Source organism: Chelon labrosus, assembly GCF_963514085.1.
Source record: "Chelon labrosus genome assembly, chromosome: 7".
NCBI lineage: Eukaryota > Metazoa > Chordata > Actinopteri > Mugiliformes > Mugilidae > Chelon > Chelon labrosus.
The window spans coordinates 18574609-18597534 of NC_140343.1; the positions used below are offsets into that span (position 1 = coordinate 18574609).

General features: G+C 45.6%; 1 protein-coding gene across 2 annotated transcripts; it reads left to right on the forward strand.

The window, feature by feature from the left end:
• Window positions 1-298: 298 nt before the first annotated feature.
• Window positions 299-22798, forward strand: prrc2c (proline-rich coiled-coil 2C). Of its 2 annotated transcripts, none has more exons than XM_084547724.1 (34): window positions 299-1112; window positions 5894-6063; window positions 6314-6488; window positions 6607-6716; window positions 7009-7134; window positions 7270-7604; window positions 7724-7803; window positions 8117-8262; window positions 8377-8464; window positions 9507-9690; window positions 9778-10423; window positions 10517-10686; window positions 11126-11429; window positions 11531-11741; window positions 11822-14278; window positions 14810-14973; window positions 15068-15222; window positions 15334-15778; window positions 15896-15981; window positions 16063-16257; window positions 16349-16606; window positions 16791-16883; window positions 17007-17108; window positions 17212-17383; window positions 17489-17707; window positions 17877-17998; window positions 18085-18263; window positions 18356-18587; window positions 18720-18830; window positions 18938-19132; window positions 19219-19319; window positions 20035-20161; window positions 20452-20739; window positions 20894-22798. In XM_084547724.1, exons 2-34 carry the CDS (start codon window positions 5949-5951, stop codon window positions 21149-21151), a joined length of 8649 nt encoding a protein of 2882 aa, XP_084403850.1. In that variant the 5' UTR covers window positions 299-1112; window positions 5894-5948; the 3' UTR covers window positions 21152-22798. The 2 variants fall into 2 exon arrangements, with proteins under 2 accessions (XP_084403850.1, XP_084403851.1); XM_084547725.1 differs by having other exon boundaries at window positions 8126-8262.
• The last annotated feature ends 128 nt before the right edge of the window (window positions 22799-22926 follow it).

Sequence of the window (22926 nt, forward strand, 5' to 3'; positions counted from 1 at the left end):
AGGTATGAACGTCATTCTGGGGATGTCTAACAACTCACGTAGGCTAGCCCTACTTGATGCGGGATTTTATTGTATGCTTTAGTCTACAACTTCATTATAAAACCGTAACCTGCGGATGTATCTATACGCTATCTACTTCTAAGTTAGACTACTGGTAACACATATTCCTAATAATAATAATAGTAATAATAAACACAATAGGCACGTTATGAGGAACATTTGCCAAATACTGCTCCACATACAAACAATCTCACATTATATCTCATAATATATTTCATTCATATCACAAGGACACGTGGGACATGCACCAAAGCTGAACAGCTTACTACAAATGTTGTTAGCCGTTTTACAACTGAGTACTTTATGTCCATAACTGGTTATGTGATCAAATTACCCACAAAAATCCTGTTATTAACATCCTGTACGTTATTAAATCACTGGTTAACCTGTAATGCAGGGGCTCCATAGTAAGAATCACTGTAATATATCATAAGCAACATCTGTTAATATTTATGAAGACTTACACTTTATATACCATAATAATTCAGCTCAATTTAGAATTTAACTCCCATTATAATGAGGATATTACTTGCTCTTAAGAAAGTTGAATATAATAAGTGATGTGGATGGTAAGTGGTAACCATCGTGTGAAGGAGCACCTGCAGAGAGGACGCATTGAGAGGGGGATAGAGCAGATAAATCTGGCAACTACAGTCTGCCATCTTTGATTGTGCGACAGGCCGCGGCGCGAGCGGGGCCTCACTCAACTAGAAAAACGGTCTGGCACGAGATAACGGGTGGGGAGAGACACGGAACCACTGGACTACGGCGTACCGGTTCCTGCAGTAACGGCCGAACAGACGAGGACTGGCTGGCGGCTTTTAACGGCGGAGAAGACGTAAAGCTCAAAGCCGTGCATGTGGAGAGCTGTTTGTTGGCAGGCAACGAGCGAAGTAGCTAACCATCGTTAGCCGAACTGGGTTAGCAGGCTAACCAGCTTTTGTAATCCGCCGGCCAGACACATATTCGTCCAGCACCAACCAGGCCGAAACCGGATTTCAAGTGAGGCCGTTCAACACCCGAAAGAAAAAAGAAGGCACCGGCGGTGGCAGGTGGGCCTTCATGCCATGCAAGTTGAAAATCTGTAGTTTAGCCCAGTCCCTGATTTGTTGGTGCTCACACATTGCTAGCTGGTTAGCATACTTTGGTCACTGACGGGTTGAAAGTGGATGTGATGGCGACTCGTGAGAAACGAAACTATGCTAAACGGTGCAAGCTGGCGGCCTGCTCTGTAGCAGCACCGGTTTTCACATAAACTGTAAAATAAATCTTACGTTGGCTACCTTGTAAGGTTGGCGTTTCGGTGTATAACTTTTGCGCTTTTATAGTGTTAATATAAACCCAGTGTGTTTGAGTTCCGGGCGACAAGGGCCTCTTCTCCCCTGCCGGTATGAGCCACCCAGCCCACCAGTAGTTTGATTCATGGGCAAGGATGGCCTGCAAGACTCATCAATGGCAGTGATTTGAGAAAATAAACTAAACAACAAAATGTCAAAAGAGATATCCCACGAATTGGACAATGTGCTCAGGCGATGTGCGTCCTCATGTTAATGGGGCTATGGCACATCCTTTCCTTCCCACTCGTGGTGCTTAAAAGATTCAGGGAAATGGTCCTAAAGAACATTTTTAGTGTGTGAGTGTGCACATTTAGGAGTTTGGCAGGGTTGTATGCGTAAGATACGATGTGATTCATGAACATCCTTCCTTCAGACGTGGAAAACACTTGGGGCATTATCTGTAGGCAGCATGGGCATGCTGTCTCCTCATACGTTTAAGGTTGGTGCATCTCACTGGTTTGAGGGAGGCTGTTCAGACATATATTTAGATTGGTACCTATTGATTGACCACTCAGTGTCTCAGCCTGATCAGCGATCTCGTGTCTTTTGGAAGGCACATGCTTTTTGTTTCTGCAAGTAACAAATAGCCTTTAAGGATCGATTATATCAGACAGTGGTTGCATGTTAACGGGCATTTACAGCAGCAGACATTTTATTTATGCATCCAAGTGTTCCATGAATGTAAAGACGCAGACGTCCACCACTTTGTTCTGTGCATAATGAAACTGCCAACAGCTCCCAAGGGAGACCACCTCATCAGCATTGATTACTTGGCATTGAAAAGAACCACAATAACCTTAAGTGGCTCCCAATTCTCATCTTTTTTCCGAGCTTTTATGTTCATTGTGCCATAAAAGGTAAGTAGTGGTAAAGACGTTTGATCAGGGTCAGTGCGATGGGCTTCTTCAAAGGCAATATTGTACACGGTAATCAGTTATAATGGTGGATTCAACGTTTTTTTTTTTAGTTATGGGTCCGTTATGCAACCGCTTAATTAATATGCATGTCCACAGCCCATGTAACATCTATGTTTATTGATAAAAACATCAAAATTCATGACTGTAACTTTGTGTTGTATACTTTCGTCCGCTGTACAAACCATTCGGAGCAATGAAGCCCATCATTTAGTCCATGTACACGGCGTCTTTGCCATGTTGCGTGACTCGCTGTAAACAAAGAAGTGGGGTGCATGGGCTGCCGTGTGCAGTTGTAAATGTCTATGGTGATTTTCTGCAGCGTTAGGGTATGTAATAATAATAATAAAACTATATATATATATATATATATATATATATATATACATATAATCCCAGTCCAGTTGGTTCCTCACAGGGAGGCGTATAGTCTTATGGCCTGAGGGACAGACGACCTCCTCAACCTGTCCGTGGTGCAGGACAGAGACAGCAGCCAGTAATGACTGGTTTACCAGAGCTGAAGCTGGGCCGACCATAGCGACAAAGACTGGAGCCTACAGCAACTAGGAGTAGGGTGATGTCTATGATGGACAAATCCACAGATGTAACAGAAGTCCCCAGAACATATCATCTATGGCGGTGAAGCATCCAAAAGTTGCTCCAGATTTACTTGGTGAAACTTGGTGTTTACAAGAAGAACGATTGTGGTCTTAAAAAGAAAGCAATTAGTAAGGACAAACACTGATTACAGTTAAAGTGTTTGAGAGCGCTGAAGGAAGTGAAGGGATTGTCTCCTGTAGGTGTTCGTGATGCACATCCATCAACAGTGTTTGTAAGTATTCTCACTGCGGAAATGCAAAAGTTCAGCACTGTAGCCTTTACACTAGAACATATGAACCAATTTACATAAGTAAATTGGTTCTCTCTCAGGAAAAACACCAAAGTGTTGATTTTTTTATTTTTTTTTTTTAGAATTGGAAAAGGGTTTAAATGTCTTACCTTGATGGACTGTGATGCCACAGTAGTTGCGGGGGTGCAGGGTCCTGCTGGAGGTGAGGCCAGATCAGTTGAGCTTGGAGACTTGAAACACTATTGTGCGCTTGATGACGAATCTTTTTCTTGCTCTAACCTGACACAGTCATAAACAAAATGAAAAGAACAGTTCGCTCCATGCCACGGGAGAACCAGTGCTCTCCTGTGGTCTCATTGGCAGTGAACAGGTAACATCATTTGTGGTCCGTGTGCTCGGATGAACATGGACTTTGACTAACGAGACGAAGTATTCTGTCTTTCCTGTTATTCCCCTTTCATCAAACGCATCCTTTCATGTCCCATATTCTTGTCAGGTTTTCTGCACATGTTAATATGCCCAGCCTCTGCCCTTTAAGTTAATCAATCAAAATGGTATAATCACAAGTACTTCTGATTAAGTGTTCCCTTCAGTTTGACACAATGGCATCAATAACATGTTTTCTATATTCAGCATATTTACTGTAGCTCATAGGAGTCCCAAACAAACCTAAATACCCGGGAAAGCTGCAGTGATTCAAGTTTGAATACTTTTAAGATAGATTCTTTTGTCTCCCTGTCTTATACAAAAATGTCCTTTCCTGCAGATTTTACTCCAGAAGTGTGTTGTGTATCTAACACCATAAACTCAGTAACCCCCTCTGTAGTATTTAGTAGTATCTTAGTGTTCAGCGTTTGTTGTTGCTTCGGTGCCGACTTTGCTTGAGTGCACTCGACGTGTTCCGTTTAGATTTTTTTTTTTTTTGTAGTGGTATTGATTCACAATCTCTAACCACCACATCGTAAAATATCCACATTCCACAATTTACAAATTTCAGTCCGGCTGACTTCATTTTCCACAGTAAAATACCTCCACACAGAAGACATGTTTAGTCACAGTATTTTGGGTCGAAGTCTTCTTTTCTTTTTTGGCAGCTTTGCCGCTAGCCAGCTGCTGTTAAAACAGAAGAGGATGAAGATGCTTTGATGCTACAGGGATGTGGTTTTGGTTTATGGCAGATCTAAAATGAATAACCTAGAAAAGATCGGGCTTGGCTGAAGCCCAATACCGATTCCCCTCCGATCATTTAAAAAGTGTGTGTGATCTCCACATAACGATCTGGACGTCCCTAATGAAGTTGCTTCACCTGTCAGTTCCTCATAATAATTAATACGTGTTGCTTTGCAGATTTAGAAACACACTCTGGCTTTACACTCGAGAATTGAGTGTAACATGTTCAAGGAAGTCTGACGTGTGACTTTTGTGATCGAGGTTTGTTTGACACATAAGACAGAGTTGTAAACGTTAGATTTGTGCCATCACCTTATAAATCTGTAAATTGCTTTTTATTGCTATTGTTGTGTCTGGAGTATAGTAGTAGTTGATGCATTATAGTAATGCCGCCATTGCCTGACCTTCGGTAATAAGAATAAACACTACTACAACAAGGAAGATGGAGAAGAAGAAAAGAGTGCATCATAAGATTTACACTTATACTCTTAAAATATTTTTTATTTTAAATAAAATGCAACCTATCACATTCATGATCATAATTAAGCAATACCTAATTAGAGATCCACATTCTACAATTTATTGTAATGGTTAATGCTCAAGGTGCTTATTTGATAACATATGGTCAACTACAATGTTGTATTCCAGACCTGCTGAGCCCCATCCGTTGTCAGCTCCCTTCAACCCCCAACACAACCTCACACTCACTGGCACTGTTACACCAAAGCTCCATTAATAATAAATGACCTCTGTGTGACATAGGAAAGACACTGCAGCTACTAACATGCTGTCTCTCTGTCCTTGGTACAACTCAATATAATTCACTTTCAGACCTTTGATTTTGTTGCGACCCTCCGAGTAAATCTTTCCCCTTGGTCCTCCGTCGACTCACTTGTTGGTATTCCTGATCATACTTTAACCAGTTGTCCTCATTCTGCGTAGCTCACTTATATTTTATATATATATATATATATATATATATATTAATTGAAATGTTGCACATTGTACAGTTTAATATGTGCCGTATTTGATGGACCTCCTCAGAAATTGAACTACTAGTCTCGGCATACCATTACAATTGTGATAGGTCCACTTTGTCTGTGTCCGTCAGTGGTCAGACAAGCTCAGAAATTTCAACCAGCTTCTGTTTCAGTGGTTTCTGTTTTCACACACACACACACACACACACACGTTCTCCTTAGACGTTTCCCTTTCTTGCTTTGCAGTAATTCTTATTAGCTCAAACTCCAACATAATCTGCTCAGTTTCAGCTGCCATTGTTTGAACTACACAAAGAAACCCCAACACCAGCTGCCATTTTTGCGGTACAGTTACGTAGTGACACAGACAAACCAGCAGTAACATACTGTACGGCATAGGTTATATACAAGTGAGGTACTAAAGATTATGATCAAGTGTAGATGGTTAAGAAAGAATCTTTTAACGGCAACTGTAGTTTGTAGGTAAACACGACCTCGGACAAGGTTATGTTGCATTTCAGTATCCAAATAGCCTCTGTACATTTTGTGACGTCTTTGTTTCCTCCCACCCTTAAACTACAGGAGGCTGGTTCTGGGGGCGAGGCCAAAGGACCAGACTCAATGAGTTTCCAGCGAAATGTCAGAGAAGTCAGGGCAGAGCACCAAGGCAAAGGATGGCAAAACAAAGTATGCGACCCTTAGCCTCTTCAATACCTACAAAGGCAAGTCTCTGGAAACCCAGAAAACTGCAGGTAAGCTTCCACTAATAATTTTGGTCCTGCATGCAGTTGCTAGTGATAACTGAGTAGCCTGTATTTTCAGTAAACGCGAATAGCTTGTCTTTGATGTTGTTTAATACAAACTTTAAGTATCAAGTTTTTACCTGTACCTGCGAGCCCATCTTCAAGCCCCTCCCCTTGTTGTACACTCATCTTCTGTTGAAAAGTGGTATTAAAAAAACAAAACCAAAAAAAAAAACGCCTATGTATGAAATGTTTGCAGTGGCTGCCAGACATGGGCTCCAGAGTTTGGGCAAAGTTGCTGTCAGCCGGCGCATGCCTCCACCGGCCAACCTGCCCAGCCTGAAGGCAGAGAACAAGGGAAACGACCCCAACGTCAACATTGTTCCCAAAGACGGTAGTGGTTGGGCATCGCGACCTGAGGGAGGGGAGGAGAGGTAAATTGAATAACCTGCACACATATCTTTAATAACTTGCATGATTGTCTCTGACCGACCTCCCTGACTTAAATTATTAGTGTTGTTGAAAGCTCTGCCATGTTTTTATGTGCCATAGGCAGCAGGAGACGCCCCCACCCCCAACAAAACCAGCAGTGATCCAGTCACAAGAGGTTTCAATTGGGGGTAGTCGCTCCTGGGCAAACAGCAAGCAGACACAGCTAGACGGTAAATATGCTCTACAACTGCAACCTGTCATGAAAATGCATTTGTAGTCCCTTAGTGGTCAATGCCATTTATGTAGGGGTTTGTAAAAAACAAAATATCTACTACGTTCCCTGCTTGTGACCTAACGTGGGGACAATCCTTGAAAGGTTTACTGCCGTTTCACCCTACATGCAGACCTGTTGATGTAATGTTGGAATGGAAGAGCTGCTTTGCACCAGAAAAGTGAACCAGAGTTAGACCTTCTAAACTTGTGATTTTTGCACATTTATAATGATTTGCTTGCATTGTACAGGGTCTCCTCGTGTGAGCAGCCATTTTCACCAGGAGTTTCCCAGCTTGCAGGCGGCTGGTGAGGTAGAGAAAGGGGACGGTCAGGAGGAGGAGCCATATGGACCTGGCCCCAGCCTCAGACCTCAAAGTATGTCCCACATACGCACATAAACATCTTCCACTGTTCTCTAGTTGCTCTCTGTTGCCTAGTATTTGGGAGCCACATGGCTGCCTGATAATATGTCAGGTAATAAGAAATCTCTACCAATCTCTGTTCCATTAGATGTTGGCAGTTGGCGTGAGGGTGGAGGCAGGAATTTGAACACTGCATCCAGCCCCCCTGAGATGGACAACAAGGCTCCCGAGGAGGGTAGTACGGGCCTTGGTACCTCTACACCACCAGGGGAGGCTGATGAACCTGGCCGAAACCTAACCACTGACGGTCAGAGGGAGAAGAGGGATGGCAGGGAGAGGTTGCCCCCCTCTGGCCCTCCTGGCCCTCCTGGCCCTCCTGGCCCTCCTGGCCCTCCTCAGCCTAAGCTTAATGGGGGGCAGCAGCCTTCTGCTGGGGTGCCAACTCACTTTGACCCTGCTTTCAGGAGCATGATGCCACCTTACGTAAGTTACTGATCAATTATTATGGAATGACTACATGAATACATCACTATTGCAATGTCCAGTGGTAACGTTTTGTCTTTTCTTTACAGTGCATAATGATTTCTGTGTTTGTGTTTCAGATGTTCCATGCCTATCCTCAAATGTCTTTTGCACCAGGGCAAGGGAACTTCAGATACCCTGTACCACAAGATGGAGCGAAGTGAGTTTAATGATAGTAACCTAGATACCTGGGTGGAAGTGGAATAGGAGATCACATTTTCTATTTGTATTCAATCACTGCGCGAACACATGATGATTTATCCTTAAACAATAATAATTATATTTAAGAAAAATGTTCTGCAATATTTAAAAGTAACAATATTTTTTAAAATAACACATGATCAAAATAATTTGACATCTTATGACTTGTTGCTTGTTCTCATATGTAAGACACATTACGCTGCCTCATATTCTCTTAGTATCTTAATAAATACTATCTTAAGTAATGAGATTTTCTCTTTTCTCTCGTGCTGGGCGGTCAGGGCACCTCGTTCGGCACGACCCCAGCAACCACCCCCCCAGGCCTGGCTCCAAGACCCAGATAGACCCTCTATAATCAGTGCAACAGAACTAAAGGAGCTGGACAACTTAGACACTGATGCAGATGAGGGCTGGGCAGGTCAGTACCTTTTTAATTTATCTATAAATGACAAACTAATGAGTAATCTAGGGATATTTAAGGTAATTGGATAAATAAGTTCTACATTGGTATCAATTATCTTCTACAATTCAGGAGCTCAGATGGAGGTGGACTACACTGAAAAACTAAACTTCAGCGATGATGAGGAGAACCAAGCTGCTAAAGAAAAAGGAGAAAACTGGTAAGCATTTTCATCTTTTACAATGTCTTACTGATTATCTTCACACAAGTGTTTTTCTGTATTTATACATTTGGCCCATTTAGTCCAAATTATAGAATATTTGAGTATATTATAAAATAATAAATCACTGTGTACTTTTAATCAGTCTCTGCTGGCAAAAGAACGGCCATACGAGAACTTTTACATTAAGGCTTGAAATGCTCCTCTCCAATTTGTTTGGCATTTCAAACAAAGTCCTGTAAGATGATTTCCATACTGTATACAAATGAATGAAAAGTGGCTACTTGCTAGGAAGAAAAAAAACAGCTATAAAGAATGCATGTCCAAGTGTTTATCCTATTGTTCCCCAAAGCATTTCTCCACATTAGTTAGATCATCTCTTCCTCCATCCCCTCCCCAAAGCCCCATGCAGATCTACAGTTATTTAAATAGCTAGTCAAAACCCGGAGGAAACGACTGCAGACGTAATGTGAACTAACTTAACTCAATAAGCGCTAACTATCAAAGTTAGATTGAAAGTCAACTGTTTACTATATACATACATTTGTCCATAGAATGCCATGTCTCAACAGCATTATCTTTAGTTTTTAGTCCTATGAACTGCACAGGCTGCTGCTTTTTGTCGCTAAACAATGTCCACGTTGTTACGGTAATTTATGACGGACTGATACTAAACGCAGGCTCTTATTTTATGTGCCATATACCAGGGTCTCCTGAAATTATGTGGGAAACACTGCAATACTCTCTTTCTGTTTAATTGGTGAAGAATTGAAATTGATGCTTATAAAGCAGCATGCTTACAGAATGATTAGAGGAAGGTCATTTCATGACAGCACTATTATTATGGCTTGATGTGTGAAGCGCTAAAGAACAGTGAAATGATTATTACAGTAATGGTAGAAGTTAGCAAAAGCAATAAGTGTTGTTATTGTGGTAGCATTTGTGATAAAGATTAATGCACAGGTTGCGTGTTAGGTATGGAACCTAGTTCAGTAGATGGATTGACCGTTTGAAGAACCTTACTTGATTACGTACTTTTCAGGGAGTGGATGGGTAAAGTGGAGCGTATGAGATCTCGGACATCAGATGGTCAGGAGGGCTGGAAAGAGGGATCTGAAGACCGTGGGGGCGGTAAAACCTCATGGGCTGACGGTGCAGACCCCAGAGCACCATCGCCAGGCAGTATAGGGCAGTACAATAAGTCAGCTGCTCCCCAAGAATTCCAGGTAAAGCAGGTGTATGAATGACACAAACCTACTATTATCTTGGCATGGTGACCAGTCTGTATCTGTATTAATTTCTCTTTTTTCCAGGGTGGCAGTCGTCCAGTTGGTGGTGGAGCTCCACGTGGTAGCAAACCACAGGCTACAGTCGCACCTGGTCCTGATGAGGACTCTGACGCCTGGCGACAAAAGCGTAAGAAGCCCTCGGAAGTTTCTGAAGCTGTGGAGCGGGCAAGACGGAGGAGAGAGGAAGAGGAGCGGCGGATGGAAGAACAGCGGCTTGCTGCTTGTGCTGAGAAACTTAAACGCCTCAATGAAAAACACCGCCAGTCTAGTGAGGGCAAACCTGGCTCTTCTCAGACCACCAGTGACGAGACGGGAGCTGCCCATGAGGAACCCTCCTTATCAGTTCCTCCTCCTGTGCCCAGTCCTGTACCTTCAGTTCCAGTTTCACAATCACAGGCCCCAATCATGCAAGCCCCTCTATCTGAGAGGGTGGATCGAGACAGGGATAGAATGGAGCGAGAACGAGAGAGAGTAGAACCAAGTGTTGAGGAGGAGGTTGAGTTGCCTCGTCAGCCCAGCCCTCCTGTCCAGAGACCTGTAGCCGTAGCTCCAGAGCCACAGAGTGAGAGTGAGACCTCACTGGCTGAGGTCGGACCCCTGATGGAGGAGAACCAGACTGACAGGACATCAGTGCCTATCCGTGACTATTTTAACGTGGAAGAAAACAGAGGTAACCTGGATAGACATTTGGAAAGAAACTGCTAGAAAATGTTCTGACTGCATATCAGTTCATGTACACAATGCTGTTTTTGTTTTTCTGCAGTGGATGAGCCCCACCTGTCTCTGTCCCACTTGGAAACCCCTAGTGGTGAGGATCCCATTGCACCCCCACAGCTGGAAGGAGAGGCAGCGGCTGCTATGCGTCCCTCTCTAATCTCAGGCTATTCCAAGCAGTTTCAAAAATCTTTGCCACCTCGTTTTCTCAGACAGCAGGTAAGGTTCCTAGTAGCCTCGACATTGTCTAAATCATAAAATACACATCTGCCAAGTGCGGTCGTGTAGCTTCCTAATGTGGATTTGATAATTAATATTGAATTGATCTTACATTTTCTCTTTCAAAGGTAGCATAAGAAAAGAGTATTTAGGGTTTAGTAGATATTTTCCCACAATGGACTTGTCGTAACAGGAGATGTATTCGTATGCATAATAGCATTTGTAAATTAATTACAGTCTTTCCAATTCTGTGATATTTGTGTAGTGCTGTCATATCTTTGCAAAGGCTACAGTTGGATACAAGCTGACCATTTTGAGTTCACTGTGCTGTCCGAACAAGCAGTTATGCCTGGGCCGTCGGTGGCAGACACTGAATATGTACCATAGTCAAATTAGCTTAATTGCTCATAAATTTTACTTTTATTCTTTGGGTTTTCAGGAGCAGATGAAGCAGCAACAATGGCAACAACAGCAACAGCAGAGTGGGGGCTCGTTATCTCCATCCAGTGGTGGCAGTGTTCCAGCTACTCAGCAGCAGCAGCAGCAGCAGCAGCAACAACAGCAACAGCAGCAGCAACAGCAACAGCAGCAACACCGTTCCATGTATCAACCCATAGGTCCCCACCACCAGCACTTGGCCTCCATGGGCTTCGATCCCCGCTGGCTCATGATGCAGTCCTACATGGACCCCCGTATGATGTCAGGTCGCCCTCCTATTGACATGCCATCTAACATTCACCCTGGTAAGGAGATATGCAGAATAGAACGTGGATGAGCATGTTTGTGATTAATGTGATGATAACTGCCTGATAACTTAAAGTCACTCTGTGTTTTTCCTTTTCAGGGAGGATGCCACCTAAGCAAATTGTGCGCCGAGAGCCAGGTGACAACTCCAGCTCGAGCTCTGACTCGTTTGATCACTTGACCCGACCAATCCGTGACCATGGCCTGCCCTCTGACTCAAGGATGGTATGGGGATCGGACCCTTACCCACAGTCAGAACCTTTGCCTTCTGTAACACCTCCAAAAGGACGGGATGATAACAAGGAGCAAAGGTAACAAATATTATTATTTAGGAATGATCAATGGCTTTTATATTTTTGGAAACAACACAATTTCAATTCTTTCTTTACAGGATGGACTCCGGATTAGATCTTGACAGGGGACTTCCAGCTATCTACCCTCAGGACCACAGCGCATTAGACTCCCGTAAAAGTAACTTTTTCCGTGACCCCTCAGAGTCCCTGTCAGCATTTACCCAGAGCCCAGAGGATACTCCAGGTCCTCTAGACAGGGTCCCTGTAGGCTCAGCCTTCGATTCTGAGGAGCCAGGTTTACCAAGTGGGGAAGAGGTGGAAGCTCTTGGTCAAGCAATGCTCCAGAGGAGTGTCTCACAGGGCTCCAGCCACTCCCTTAAGCTGGATGAGCCGAGGTTTGATGGGCTACCCCTGGGAACAAAATCACTAGAGCTACAAGACACAGCGGAACGGCCTGATGATAAGAATCAGAATGAACTCTATTCCCAGGCTGCAGTAACCAGTAACAGGGCTACACCTCCTGTGGATGGATTACATAAACCGGAGAAGCTACCTCTGCCTGCCCCAAGCAAGCAGAAAGCTGAGCTGCGCTGGGGTGGGAGATCAGGGCCTGGACGCAGAGAAGGACCAGGGGGAGAGAGACCAGTACGCAGGTCGGGGCCAATAAAGAAGCCTGTCCTGAGGGACATGAAAGAAGAAAGGGAGCAAAGAGAAGAGCGAGAGAAGCGTCACGAGAGAGGGGAAAGAGGGGAAAGAGGGGAAAGAGGAGACCGGCCCAAAAAGGATCAGTCTTCCAAAGCTCCTTCTGCGGCTGCAGCTGTGGCTGAGGGCATCAGACCTCAGGGTGAGGGGAAGAGAGAAACTGCAGAGGTAGAGGAAATACCTACTGCCCATCCAAGGACCAGAGACTCTCAGCCTTCCTCTGGGGTTCCCACCTCGTCCTCTCAGGAGGAGAAAACAGAAAAACCACCAAGCAGTGATAAACACCCAGAACCTAAACTGCCCTCCCGGAAAGAGTCCAACTTTCCTCCACGAGCCTACCGGAGAGAGGAGAGGGAGAGGGAGCGGGAGAGGGACAAGGAAATGGACAGGGAGAGAGAGAGAGAATGGCCTGCTGACTCAAATTTCAAAGGACGCGGCCGAGGGGAGTATTATTCGAGAGGACGGAGCTACCGGGGAACTTATAGTGGTCGAGGCAGGGGGAGTCGTGGTCGGAGCCGGCCAGAGTACCCTTATCGAGAGCCCCGATCACGCTCTGACTTACCATCCGTTGGAGGTGCTGCTGCTTTTCGCAACAGGGAGGAAAGCGAGACACGTAGTGAGAGCTCAGACTTTGAAGTTATACCAAAACGCAGGCGTCGTCGTGGTTCAGACACAGACTCTGAAAGTGAAGGTGGCAGGGAGTCTGCTAGTGATACTGGCCCTTCTGACCGTGAGCCTAGCACCAAACCTAGCCGTCCATTGAGAAGAGAGCTCCCTGGGGACGGTCGGCCGGGACCCCACAAGCCAGGCTTTGGACCTCCTCATATGGGGGAAAAGGTTGGCCCGAGAGGTGATGATGAGAGTCGGCCCAAGCCAGGATTCCTTCCTAAAGGAGAGCCATCACGGCGAGGAAGAGGAGGCTTATACAGTAGACGGGGTGGAACAAGGGAACGTGGAGGCCCTCGCTCTGCCCCTCTTAGACGGTCAACAGCTAGAGAGTCTTCCTCTCAGTGGCCCTCTAAACCAATGGAGACATTCAGGCCTGAGGACGCAGAGTCCTCGGCAAGATATGACAATCCTCCCACTGACAGGCGACCTCCCAAATTGGAGGGCAAGAAATTTGGGGACGGGGCACCTCAAAGTAGCAGAGAAAGGCCTCGTCGATCCAGACCTGCACGGCCCCCAAGGCAAGATAAACCTCCCCGCTTTAGGCGCTTGAAAGAGCGCGAGGCTGCAGTGTTAGCTAGTGGAGAAACAGTCCCCAGTCCTTCTGTTCCTTTACCCTCTGTGCCTGCTGCTGTCCCTAGCTCTGCACCTGCCCCAGTCTCCCAATCCCCAACCCTGTCTAGAGCGCCAGGAACCCCTCTAACTGTGCCTGCAGAAGTGGCAGCCACAGTGCCTGCACACGACTTGCCCTCTTCTTTAGAAACACCCTTGCCTGAGACCAGTAGTCCCAGCATTGCTGCAGTCGGTACCAAGTCCCCTGACTTGTCAAATCAGAACTCATCAGATCAAGCCAATGAGGAATGGGAAACTGCCTCCGAGAGCAGCGACTTTAATGAAAGGAGAGAACGAGAAGAGAGGAAAGGAGCACTGGAGGCTGCTAATGAAGCAGCCACTGCTTCTGCTCCAGCACCTGCAGCTCCTCAGGGAACTTTGACCCCCAATAAAAGCCCACCTGATGCAGGTGTAATTCCAAAACGCGATGGAGCTCCTGCAGCCAAAAGGAGTTTCTCGAGTCAGAGGCCTACAGAGAGACAGAATCGTAGAGGAAACAGCGGAGCCAAGCCAGGCCGCAGCTACACAGGGGGCAAAGGAGAGAGGAGAGGGGGGCCTAAAGCTGGCCGCAAAGGGTAAGTTTGACACAGTCAGGCTTTTGTTTGGTGCTAAGCATTTACTCGGTCTGCTTACATTAACACTTGAACAGAGGGTTTGACACAATGAGCAGTGTGCAGTAGAATAACACTGCAGGTTTATTCACACACATCAAACAGTTTTTTGTAGTTATTATAGTGTCTAAGTGGACTAACACTAGAGTAAAACCTAATTATCTCTGCATTGTTACCACTGTTCAGAGTGATGTCTCCACATTGTTCTGTAACTGGCCTCCAAAATCTTTTGATAAAGAAATGACTAAATGTGGCATGTAGTGCATCAACACACATGCTAGCTGTCCAGTGGCTTCTTTGTCATTTTGTACTGCTGACAGTGGTAATAAAGCAAAACAGTAGTTATTTGCATAAATTTCATTACATTGTTTACTTGCCTGTAAACATCTTATTGTATTGAACCTCCTCTGTAGTTATGCCAAGACATATGGCACACACTTGTCTTGTGCTGGGTCTAAATTGTTCTTTCTGTTTCCAACTTGTCTTTGACAATAGCCCTGTAGCCCAGCAAAACATGGATGCAACAGCACCAGCAGCTGGAGGAGGTGGCCAGAGGTCTTCAAAAGAGCAGTCTTCCCGTCGCAAAGATGAGGCCAAACAGGCCACCAAGAAGCCCAAGGAGAACGCTCTGTCTCAGTTTGACCTCAACAACTATGCGAGTCAGTAGTCAGTCTCTTGCCAGTGGCAGACACCTGTACTTGTATCCAGCTGTTCATTATTTGAAAAGTGATTGTAAATATCTGGTTATTGTAGGTGTTGTGATTATTGATGACCACCCGGAGGTCACCACCACAGAGGACCCACAGTCCAGCGCCAATGACGATGGCTTTACAGAGGTGGTCTCCCGCAAGCAACAGAAACGCCTGCAGGATGAAGAGAAACGGAAAAAGGAAGAGCAGACTACTCAGGTAGGGAGGGGGATAGTTTGAGCACACACTTTTAAATAGCAACGCATTACTTCAGTGAGAATAGGTAATTCTGCTGTAACATTGTATTAATATTGATACTACTCCCTACAGAACTGGGGTAAAAAAGGCTCAGGTGAGAAGAGCAGAGGGGGTGGGGGAAAACTGCCGCCAAGATTTGCTAAAAAACAGTCATCGCAGCAGCAGCAGCAGCAGCAGCAACAACAACAGCAGCAGCAGCAGCAGCAGCAACAACAACAGCAGCAACAACAACAGCAGGCATCACAGTCTCAGCCTCCTCTAGTCTCTGCCCCCCAGGCCCAACAGCAGCCTCCCATATCTGCTGCCCAGCATCCTCATCTAGCCCCCTCTCAGCCGACTGCAGCCCCTCAGACTATGGAAGGAACAACGGCTCCTCTGGCCTCCATTCCCGCTGCTTCCGTGGACTTCAGCTCAAAGAGCTTACCCCCTGCTCCCGCACAGACACACAGCACTCTGGGTACAGAACTGTGGGAAAACAAGGTAGCAGGTTCCACTGTCCTACCTGACGTCAAGAAGCGTGAGTGGGAACGTTCATTCTTGTTTTCAGCACGTCTCGACTTCTTAATCTCGATGTGATACAGTCGTGAATTTATCCGAATGCTTGGCCTAAAATACATTTACCTGTGTATTCCAGTTGGTCCAATCAGCCCTCCCCAGCCACCTTCTGTGAGTGCCTGGAACAAACCTCTTACCTCCTTTACAGGGACTGTCTCCTCAGAGGTACATTAAACACCTTTTGCATCTTTCGTGACTGGTTGTTTCCTTCCTTCCCGTGTGGTAAACTTTCTTTGTTTGTTTTAGGGTGTTAAGCCCGGAGCTGAGGGCAGTGGTGAACTGGGAATAGACAGTATTCAGTTTGGAGCACCATCATCTGCAGGCAGCACCGACAGTGATGGAGTTCCTGCATTGTTAGAAACTGGCTCTGAAAACAAACTACCTGCTCCCAAAGAACAGAGACAGAAACAACCTCGAGCTGGCCCAATCAAAACACAGAAGGTAACTGGACTGTTTTATTCTGCTGAACAATACTGATTCATATTGTGTGAAAGCCTACTCCATAGTAAATATTTTTATTCCTCCTCCTCAGCTACCTGAGATGGAACCTGTGGAAACCAAGGAGTACAAGCCAGGTCCCATTGGTAAAGAGCGCTCTCTTAAAAACCGCAAGGCCAAAGATGCACGTGGAGGAGAAGGCGAAGGGATGGAAGGAGGAGTGCCTGGAGGAGGCGTCAGCAGAACTACAGACTCCAGTCCTCCCACTAGTGATACCACAGTACCAGAACTGGGTGGAGATATTGAGGGCATGATCACAGTCCCCTCAGCAGAGTACAACAGTAACTCTAAGGTATGTAGTGCTACTGTCTCACGGTCTCGGGCAGGCTGTGTGTTTTGATCATACTTGAGTTATAACATGATTGGGCTCACTGATATCTCTAGACTGCTTGAAGCTTGAATTCTTTCCTAATTATTTGTCTTTTTATTAACATGAAGTGATTTGGTGTTAAACTGTCACTGCCCCTCCCTCTCAGGAATCTGTCACTGACTACACTGCTCCCTCCTCCTCGCTGGCTGACAGTGTTCCTACAGGAGGCAATAAAATGGAAGAGAGTTTGGTGGCTAACGTGAGTACACATTCTTCCACTGGCACAATAACCATACAGATGACATCTCTTCATTTGTTGTCATAAAAATAAAACCATTTTTGCCCTGCCATTATTTAAAGAGTTTTATTTTTTGTACCCAAGGTGGCACTACCCCATTCATTGCCCCTTCCTCGTCGAGAGACACTGCAGCAGAGCTCCAGCCTCAGCACTGTCTCTCCTGCTACTGTTGACCTAACACTAAAGGTACGTGGATGTACAGCACGCTCATGACAAATTTGCCCTCCCTTTGTTTCAGTGAAATGTAACCTAAGCCTCTGTTTGTTTGTTTTTTTCATTACTTCCTCAGATGGAATCGGCTCGCAAAGCATGGGAGAACTCCCCAAGTCTGGAGAAGAACTCTCCAGTCACTTCATCTTCCTCCCCTATCACCTCCTGTGCTTCTTCATACTCCTCCTTCTCCTCCACCTCCATGCCACAGATTCCTGTGGCTTCGGTTACCCCCAGCACCTCACTCTCAGGTAACATAACTCCCACTTACATATACATGGTCCTTCAATGTACCTCCTACATAGACATCAATCATGACGTCTCATAATTACCAATTTATCATTTTCACCGTGCAGGTTCTGGGACCTATACGACATCGTCCCTCAGCACCAAGACAACCACAGCCTCCGACCCCCCTAACATCTGTAAAGTGAAGCCCCAACAGCTTCAAGGTGGAAGTCTGTCTTCTAGCAGTAGCAGTAGTAGCAGCAGCTTCTCTCAGCTCGGCTGTGTGCCTCCCCTCCTGCCCCAGCAGCAACAGACCCCACAGGTGTATGTCTCCCAGTCTGCAGCAGGTGAGCCAAACACAGCACTGACATCTGACACTAGAGCTACACGTGTTGGTTGCGTGGAAATGGTCTGTTCTTTCATCCATTTGTGTTTTGTTGGGATAAGCTGCCTAGCTGTTTTGTTATCTGTTATAGTCCTGTTCTTGTAAAAATATTTAAATACTTGTATGTTCAGGTTCTGCAGCTCAGATTCCAGCCTTCTACATGGACACTAGCCACCTCTTCAGTACCCCCCACCCTCGTTTGGCTCCTCCTTCCCTGGCACAGCAGCAAGGCTTCCAGCCTGGCCTCTCACAGGTAGGCTTTTCTGTTAGAAGTAAAATACACACTGTATAAATGTTTGAAATGGAAAGTCAAATCATCTGTGTTTCTCCGCTTTATAGCCAACAGCAGTGCAGCAGATTCCCATTCCTATATATGCTCCGCTGCAAGGTCAGCCTCAGCACCAACACCAACACCAACACCAACACCAACACACACACCAGGCTCAGCTAGGACTCAGCACTGGTCCTCCAGTCTCACAGCCGCAGGACCTGTTCAGCTCCTCGCTGCAGACTTTCAGGTAGCGCGCAGCATCTCAGGTCGTCAATCCAAAACCAAGCTGAAACATAAAGGCGCCAAGATCCCAATTTTGTTCCTGTCATCTGTCCTCAGGTCTCAACAGGCCTTCATGCAGAGCAGCTTGTCACAGCCCTCCATGATGCTGTCAGGACCATCCCTGCACAGCTATCCAGGCGTGCAGGCATCTGAGCTGGGCAAGCCACAGTCCAATCTGGCTTATCAGCAGCCCTCCTCCACCCAACACATTCCCATTCTGTTTGAGCCACAGCTCAACCAGCCCTCTGGTATGGGAGGCTCCCAGCTCATTGATACACACCTGCTGCAGGTAACCAGACTACCCACAGGAAAAATTTACATTACTTTGTGATATTGAGTGTCATTTTGTCATACTGATGGATGTATTTTATTTATTTTTGTACATGCACATGTTTAATCTGATGTTGTGTTTTTGGTTCAGGCTCGACAGGGAATGAATCAGCATTCGAACATGTACTCAGGGCAGGTGCAACAACATGGTCAGAGTAGCTACTACAGCAACACTCAGTCCCCCAGTTCTGCAATGCAACAGGTAACCTACACGTAAATAATATTTAAAGCTTTCAAACCGTTTCTACTGGCATAAAACAGGAGCTCAACATTTTTTTTTCCTCCATGTCTATTTTTTTTCCTTGCCAGGTGACTGTCCCTCTGCCTGGTTCCCAGCTGTCCCTTCCTAACTTTGGTTCAGGTGGAGGCCAGCCCCTCTTGGCTCTGCCTCCCACTCCACCACAAGCCCAGCCCCCCAACATGAACCGTCAGCCCCCAGTGTCTCAGCAGTACAGAGGCCTCATGGGCCCAAACCACAACATGATGCAGCCTCCCACCAGCAAGGTACCGCACAGTGTGTGTCTGACTGTGTGAACAAATGGGAGGCTTTGGATCATACAAATCTTTTGTTTTTCTGTGATATGTTGCAGATGGACATGGATCTGAAACTCTTTGGCAGTGGCATGGATGTGAAGCCTGGAACCCCTCCTGTCGGTGGTAGGAGCACGACGCCCACCTCCAGCCATTACAGGTACAGCGTGAATTGTGTCATCACTACCACTACACAAGTTGCTTTTCAAAGCAATGTGGCGTTCACTGTTTTTATTGACCAGATGTCTGTTGAAACCAAGAATAGCAGTGTATCGTGTGTTGTCTGTATGGCAGCAGATGAGAACCACACGTCAAAACATTGGAAGCAAAAACTGACGGACATAAAATCCTTCTTTTTAAGTGTATTCAAACTCGTTTTACTAAGTGCCAGTAGCAATTAGACAGATTCTGACTGTTAGGGAGGAAAAAATCAGAGTGTGGACTTTCAAAAGAGACCCAAACTCCAAATGTTTCAAGGATGGCTTTAAATTTACTTTGGGAATGCATTTTTAGGCATTTTGACAGAAATTGTTGAGGCGTTAATGACTCACTGTTCTGAGTTCAGAAAGCAGGCCAGTCTTCTCTAGTGAGAAGAGCTCTTGTTCTTGGTGGTTCCTCTCCTGTGGTGGGACCATATTTTATCTCTGAATTCCCAAACTATTTTTAACAGCTGGGTTCTGGCTATTTTGATTTGATTGTTTTTGGCACGTCTGAGTGGAGGAGCTGTCAAAATCACCGTATTTACATAATCGACACAATCATTTGCATCGTTGCAGCCCTAGTCTGGACATCTTACTCAAATATTACCTCACCTCATGTGTCATTCCGACGCACTTCGTACACTTTTGTAATTTTACCCTGTCCTCTCCCTGCAGGGCCAGTTCCACGTCTCCTAGCAGCCAGTCCAGTAAGATGAACAGCTTGCTCTACCAGAAGCAGTTTCAGCCCAGTTCTGCCGGCATGAGAATGACCCAGCACTTCCCGGGCCAGTTCAACCCACAGGTTAAACATGCTGTAGTTATCTAGCAATAATCTGTTTTGACTGTTTATTACTGACTTCAAATGTGGTTGACTTTACAATGTTCACATTAAAGTTCATATGACTGTTACCCATTTGTTACCTCTGTGGTTTCTAAATGCCAACTTCTGCTTGGTAACATTGATCTAAAGCTGATGTTACTACTTGCACGTCACAACTGCAAGCTGACAGTTGTCCCTTTGAAGGCAGCCTGTATTATTGTGGAAAGTGACCGGTTTATTTATTTTCCTTTTCTTTGTTCCACTTCATTCAGATCCTGTCTCAGCCCAGCATCGTCTCTCCTCTGGTTCGCCCTCCTCATGCTAACTCTTTTCCTGGAGGTGTCCAGCGCTCACCCATGGGCCCTCCAATGTCATCCAATGTGAGTGGTGGTCTCATGCCTCATCCCCGACCCCAGCACCCGCAGCACCCGCAGCACCCGCAGCACATGCAGCACCCGCAGCACCCACAGCACAGCCAGCACCCTCCACGAGGACCCTCTGGTCCCTCACTTACACCCAGAGGCACACATGCTGCTCTAAAAGCTGAACAGGACCTGAAGGTATGTTTTGTGTTCTGACATTTGCCTATTATTATTATTATCATCATCATTATTGTTTTATTTATATTTTTTGCATATGTTTTGTTAGTCCTACTTGTCCAATCATGATCTTTTGCTGAGTGGTTGGCTCATGTCATTTCTCATGCCCCTCTAGGCAAAGCAGCGGGCTGAGGTGCTTCAGTCTACTCATAAGTTCTTCTCAGAGCAACAACAACAACAACTGAAGGCCCCGCAAGTCAGCAAAGCACCTCGGCTTGATCAAGGAGGAAAACCCTCTCTTGACGCGTCGGCGCCAAACCACCAGGCGGGAGGCGACCGCCCAGATTCCGACAAAGCCCCTGTATCCACGGCCAAGCCCATACGGACTGGCCCCATAAAACCGCAGGCCATCAAACCAGAAGAGGGCAAGTAAACAGCTTTCGACCCTCTTCGGGTGACGTAATGAATGGATGGAAGAGGGGAAGAGAGCCTCATTCACTCAGCCACCACCTCATATCAGCCCTGGAGGGACAGTGTGGGGGAGGAGGATGAATTGGGTAGAGATCCAGACGGTAGTGGTCACTGACAGTAGGCGCTGTCGCATGTAAACATATTCCTCTTCCTCTTCTTTCTTCCCCTGTCTCGTCCCACTGTAGGCTGGGGCATTTGAGTTGGATTCTTCCATCTTGTTTAGATGCCGATACAATTGCTGCACAAGTTGTTCCATAAAAAATCTACTCTTGATGGTAGACAAGAGGAGAGTTGAAGAGAGAAATTTGAGATTTGCTGCTGAGTTTGCCATTTTTATAGCTCTTCATTTCTGTTCCTTTTAATTTCCCCCCCCAAATAGGATCACACGTGTTATAGGAGAAACCTGTTTTGTTAACGAAAGAATGAACCTGATTTGTTTTTGTAGTTGGAACAATCTTAAGGAGATGTCATTTAGTGAAGAACACTTTTTGTTGCCCAGTCTCCCATCGTAACTAATCCAGAGATCTGTGCACACACTCACTCAACGGTTTGATCCAGTTACTGCACGCAGTCATGAAATCAGAAACTCTGTTGTCATTTTGTTAGTTGTTTTTTTTTTTTTTTTTTTTTCTTTGTTTTACCAGAATGGAAATGTGAAAATTGCAGCATTTGATTGACTTTAAGGATTGATTTGTTGATTCGTCTGCCTGTGAGCCTTCGCTCCTGCCTTCCGCTCTCATCTCCTTGCCTGAGAATTACGAGGGGTGTGTGTGTGTGTGTGTGTGTGTCGGGTGTGTGCTTGTGGTATAACCAGGGGGTAAAGCTTGTAGTTGGACTCTCCTGAATATTTAGCCAAAGGTTAAAGCAGCGCTGACATGATGTCACAGCCTTTTAGGATTGCTGTTGCCACGGCAGCAGAGTTTTGAGTGGACTTAACAGGATTACGTGGGTGATGTATGATCACTACTTACAGCTGTTCCAGTATAGGGGGGCTACTGTCACACACCCTTCCACTGCATTCACACCCATCCTTGCTGTCACACATATACACACTTCACTGTAAAGCACCCAGACCTGCTGCTATTGACTGATTTCAGTGCCCTTAGCTCGAGTATAGCAGGATAGGGCTGTATAGAGGGATAGATTCTGTGAGTTGATTGTTTAAACGGTAGAAAACTTGCGAGTGTGTATGTGGACCTCCGTGGCGAGGCGGAACAGGGTGGAGAACAAGGAAAAATAAATGCGAAGCATCTTGGCAGAAGGACACTTATTGTTTTGTTGTCTTTACTGATGAGAGCAATCAGTGCTGTTTTCTGTCTCTGCCTCACCTCCGCTGGCTGTCCCACCCACAGTGCTCTCATCTTGGGGATGTGACAAGGGTCTTTCAGAAATGTACAGTAGTATGCACCCTAAGGCAGTGAGGGAGTCCTCCTCACATCTACCGTGCTTTGGAGGATGAATGAGGGAGGGAAGGGTAATGACTTATTTTTTTTTTCTTTTGTTTTTTGTTGTACTTGTACAGGGGTTTCATCGCTGTATTAAAATATGTACGGTCTTATTTACATTCTCTTGGTTTGGTTACAGAAACTAATAAAAATAATATACTGTTCAGATGTTTTTTCAGTGATGTCTGGTTTTTACTTGAGGACTTTTTCTGTCAATGTTCTCTGGAAGATTTTATTCTGCTGTACACATGAGCCAGATTCAGAATACCTGACATGTGACCACTAGGTGTCC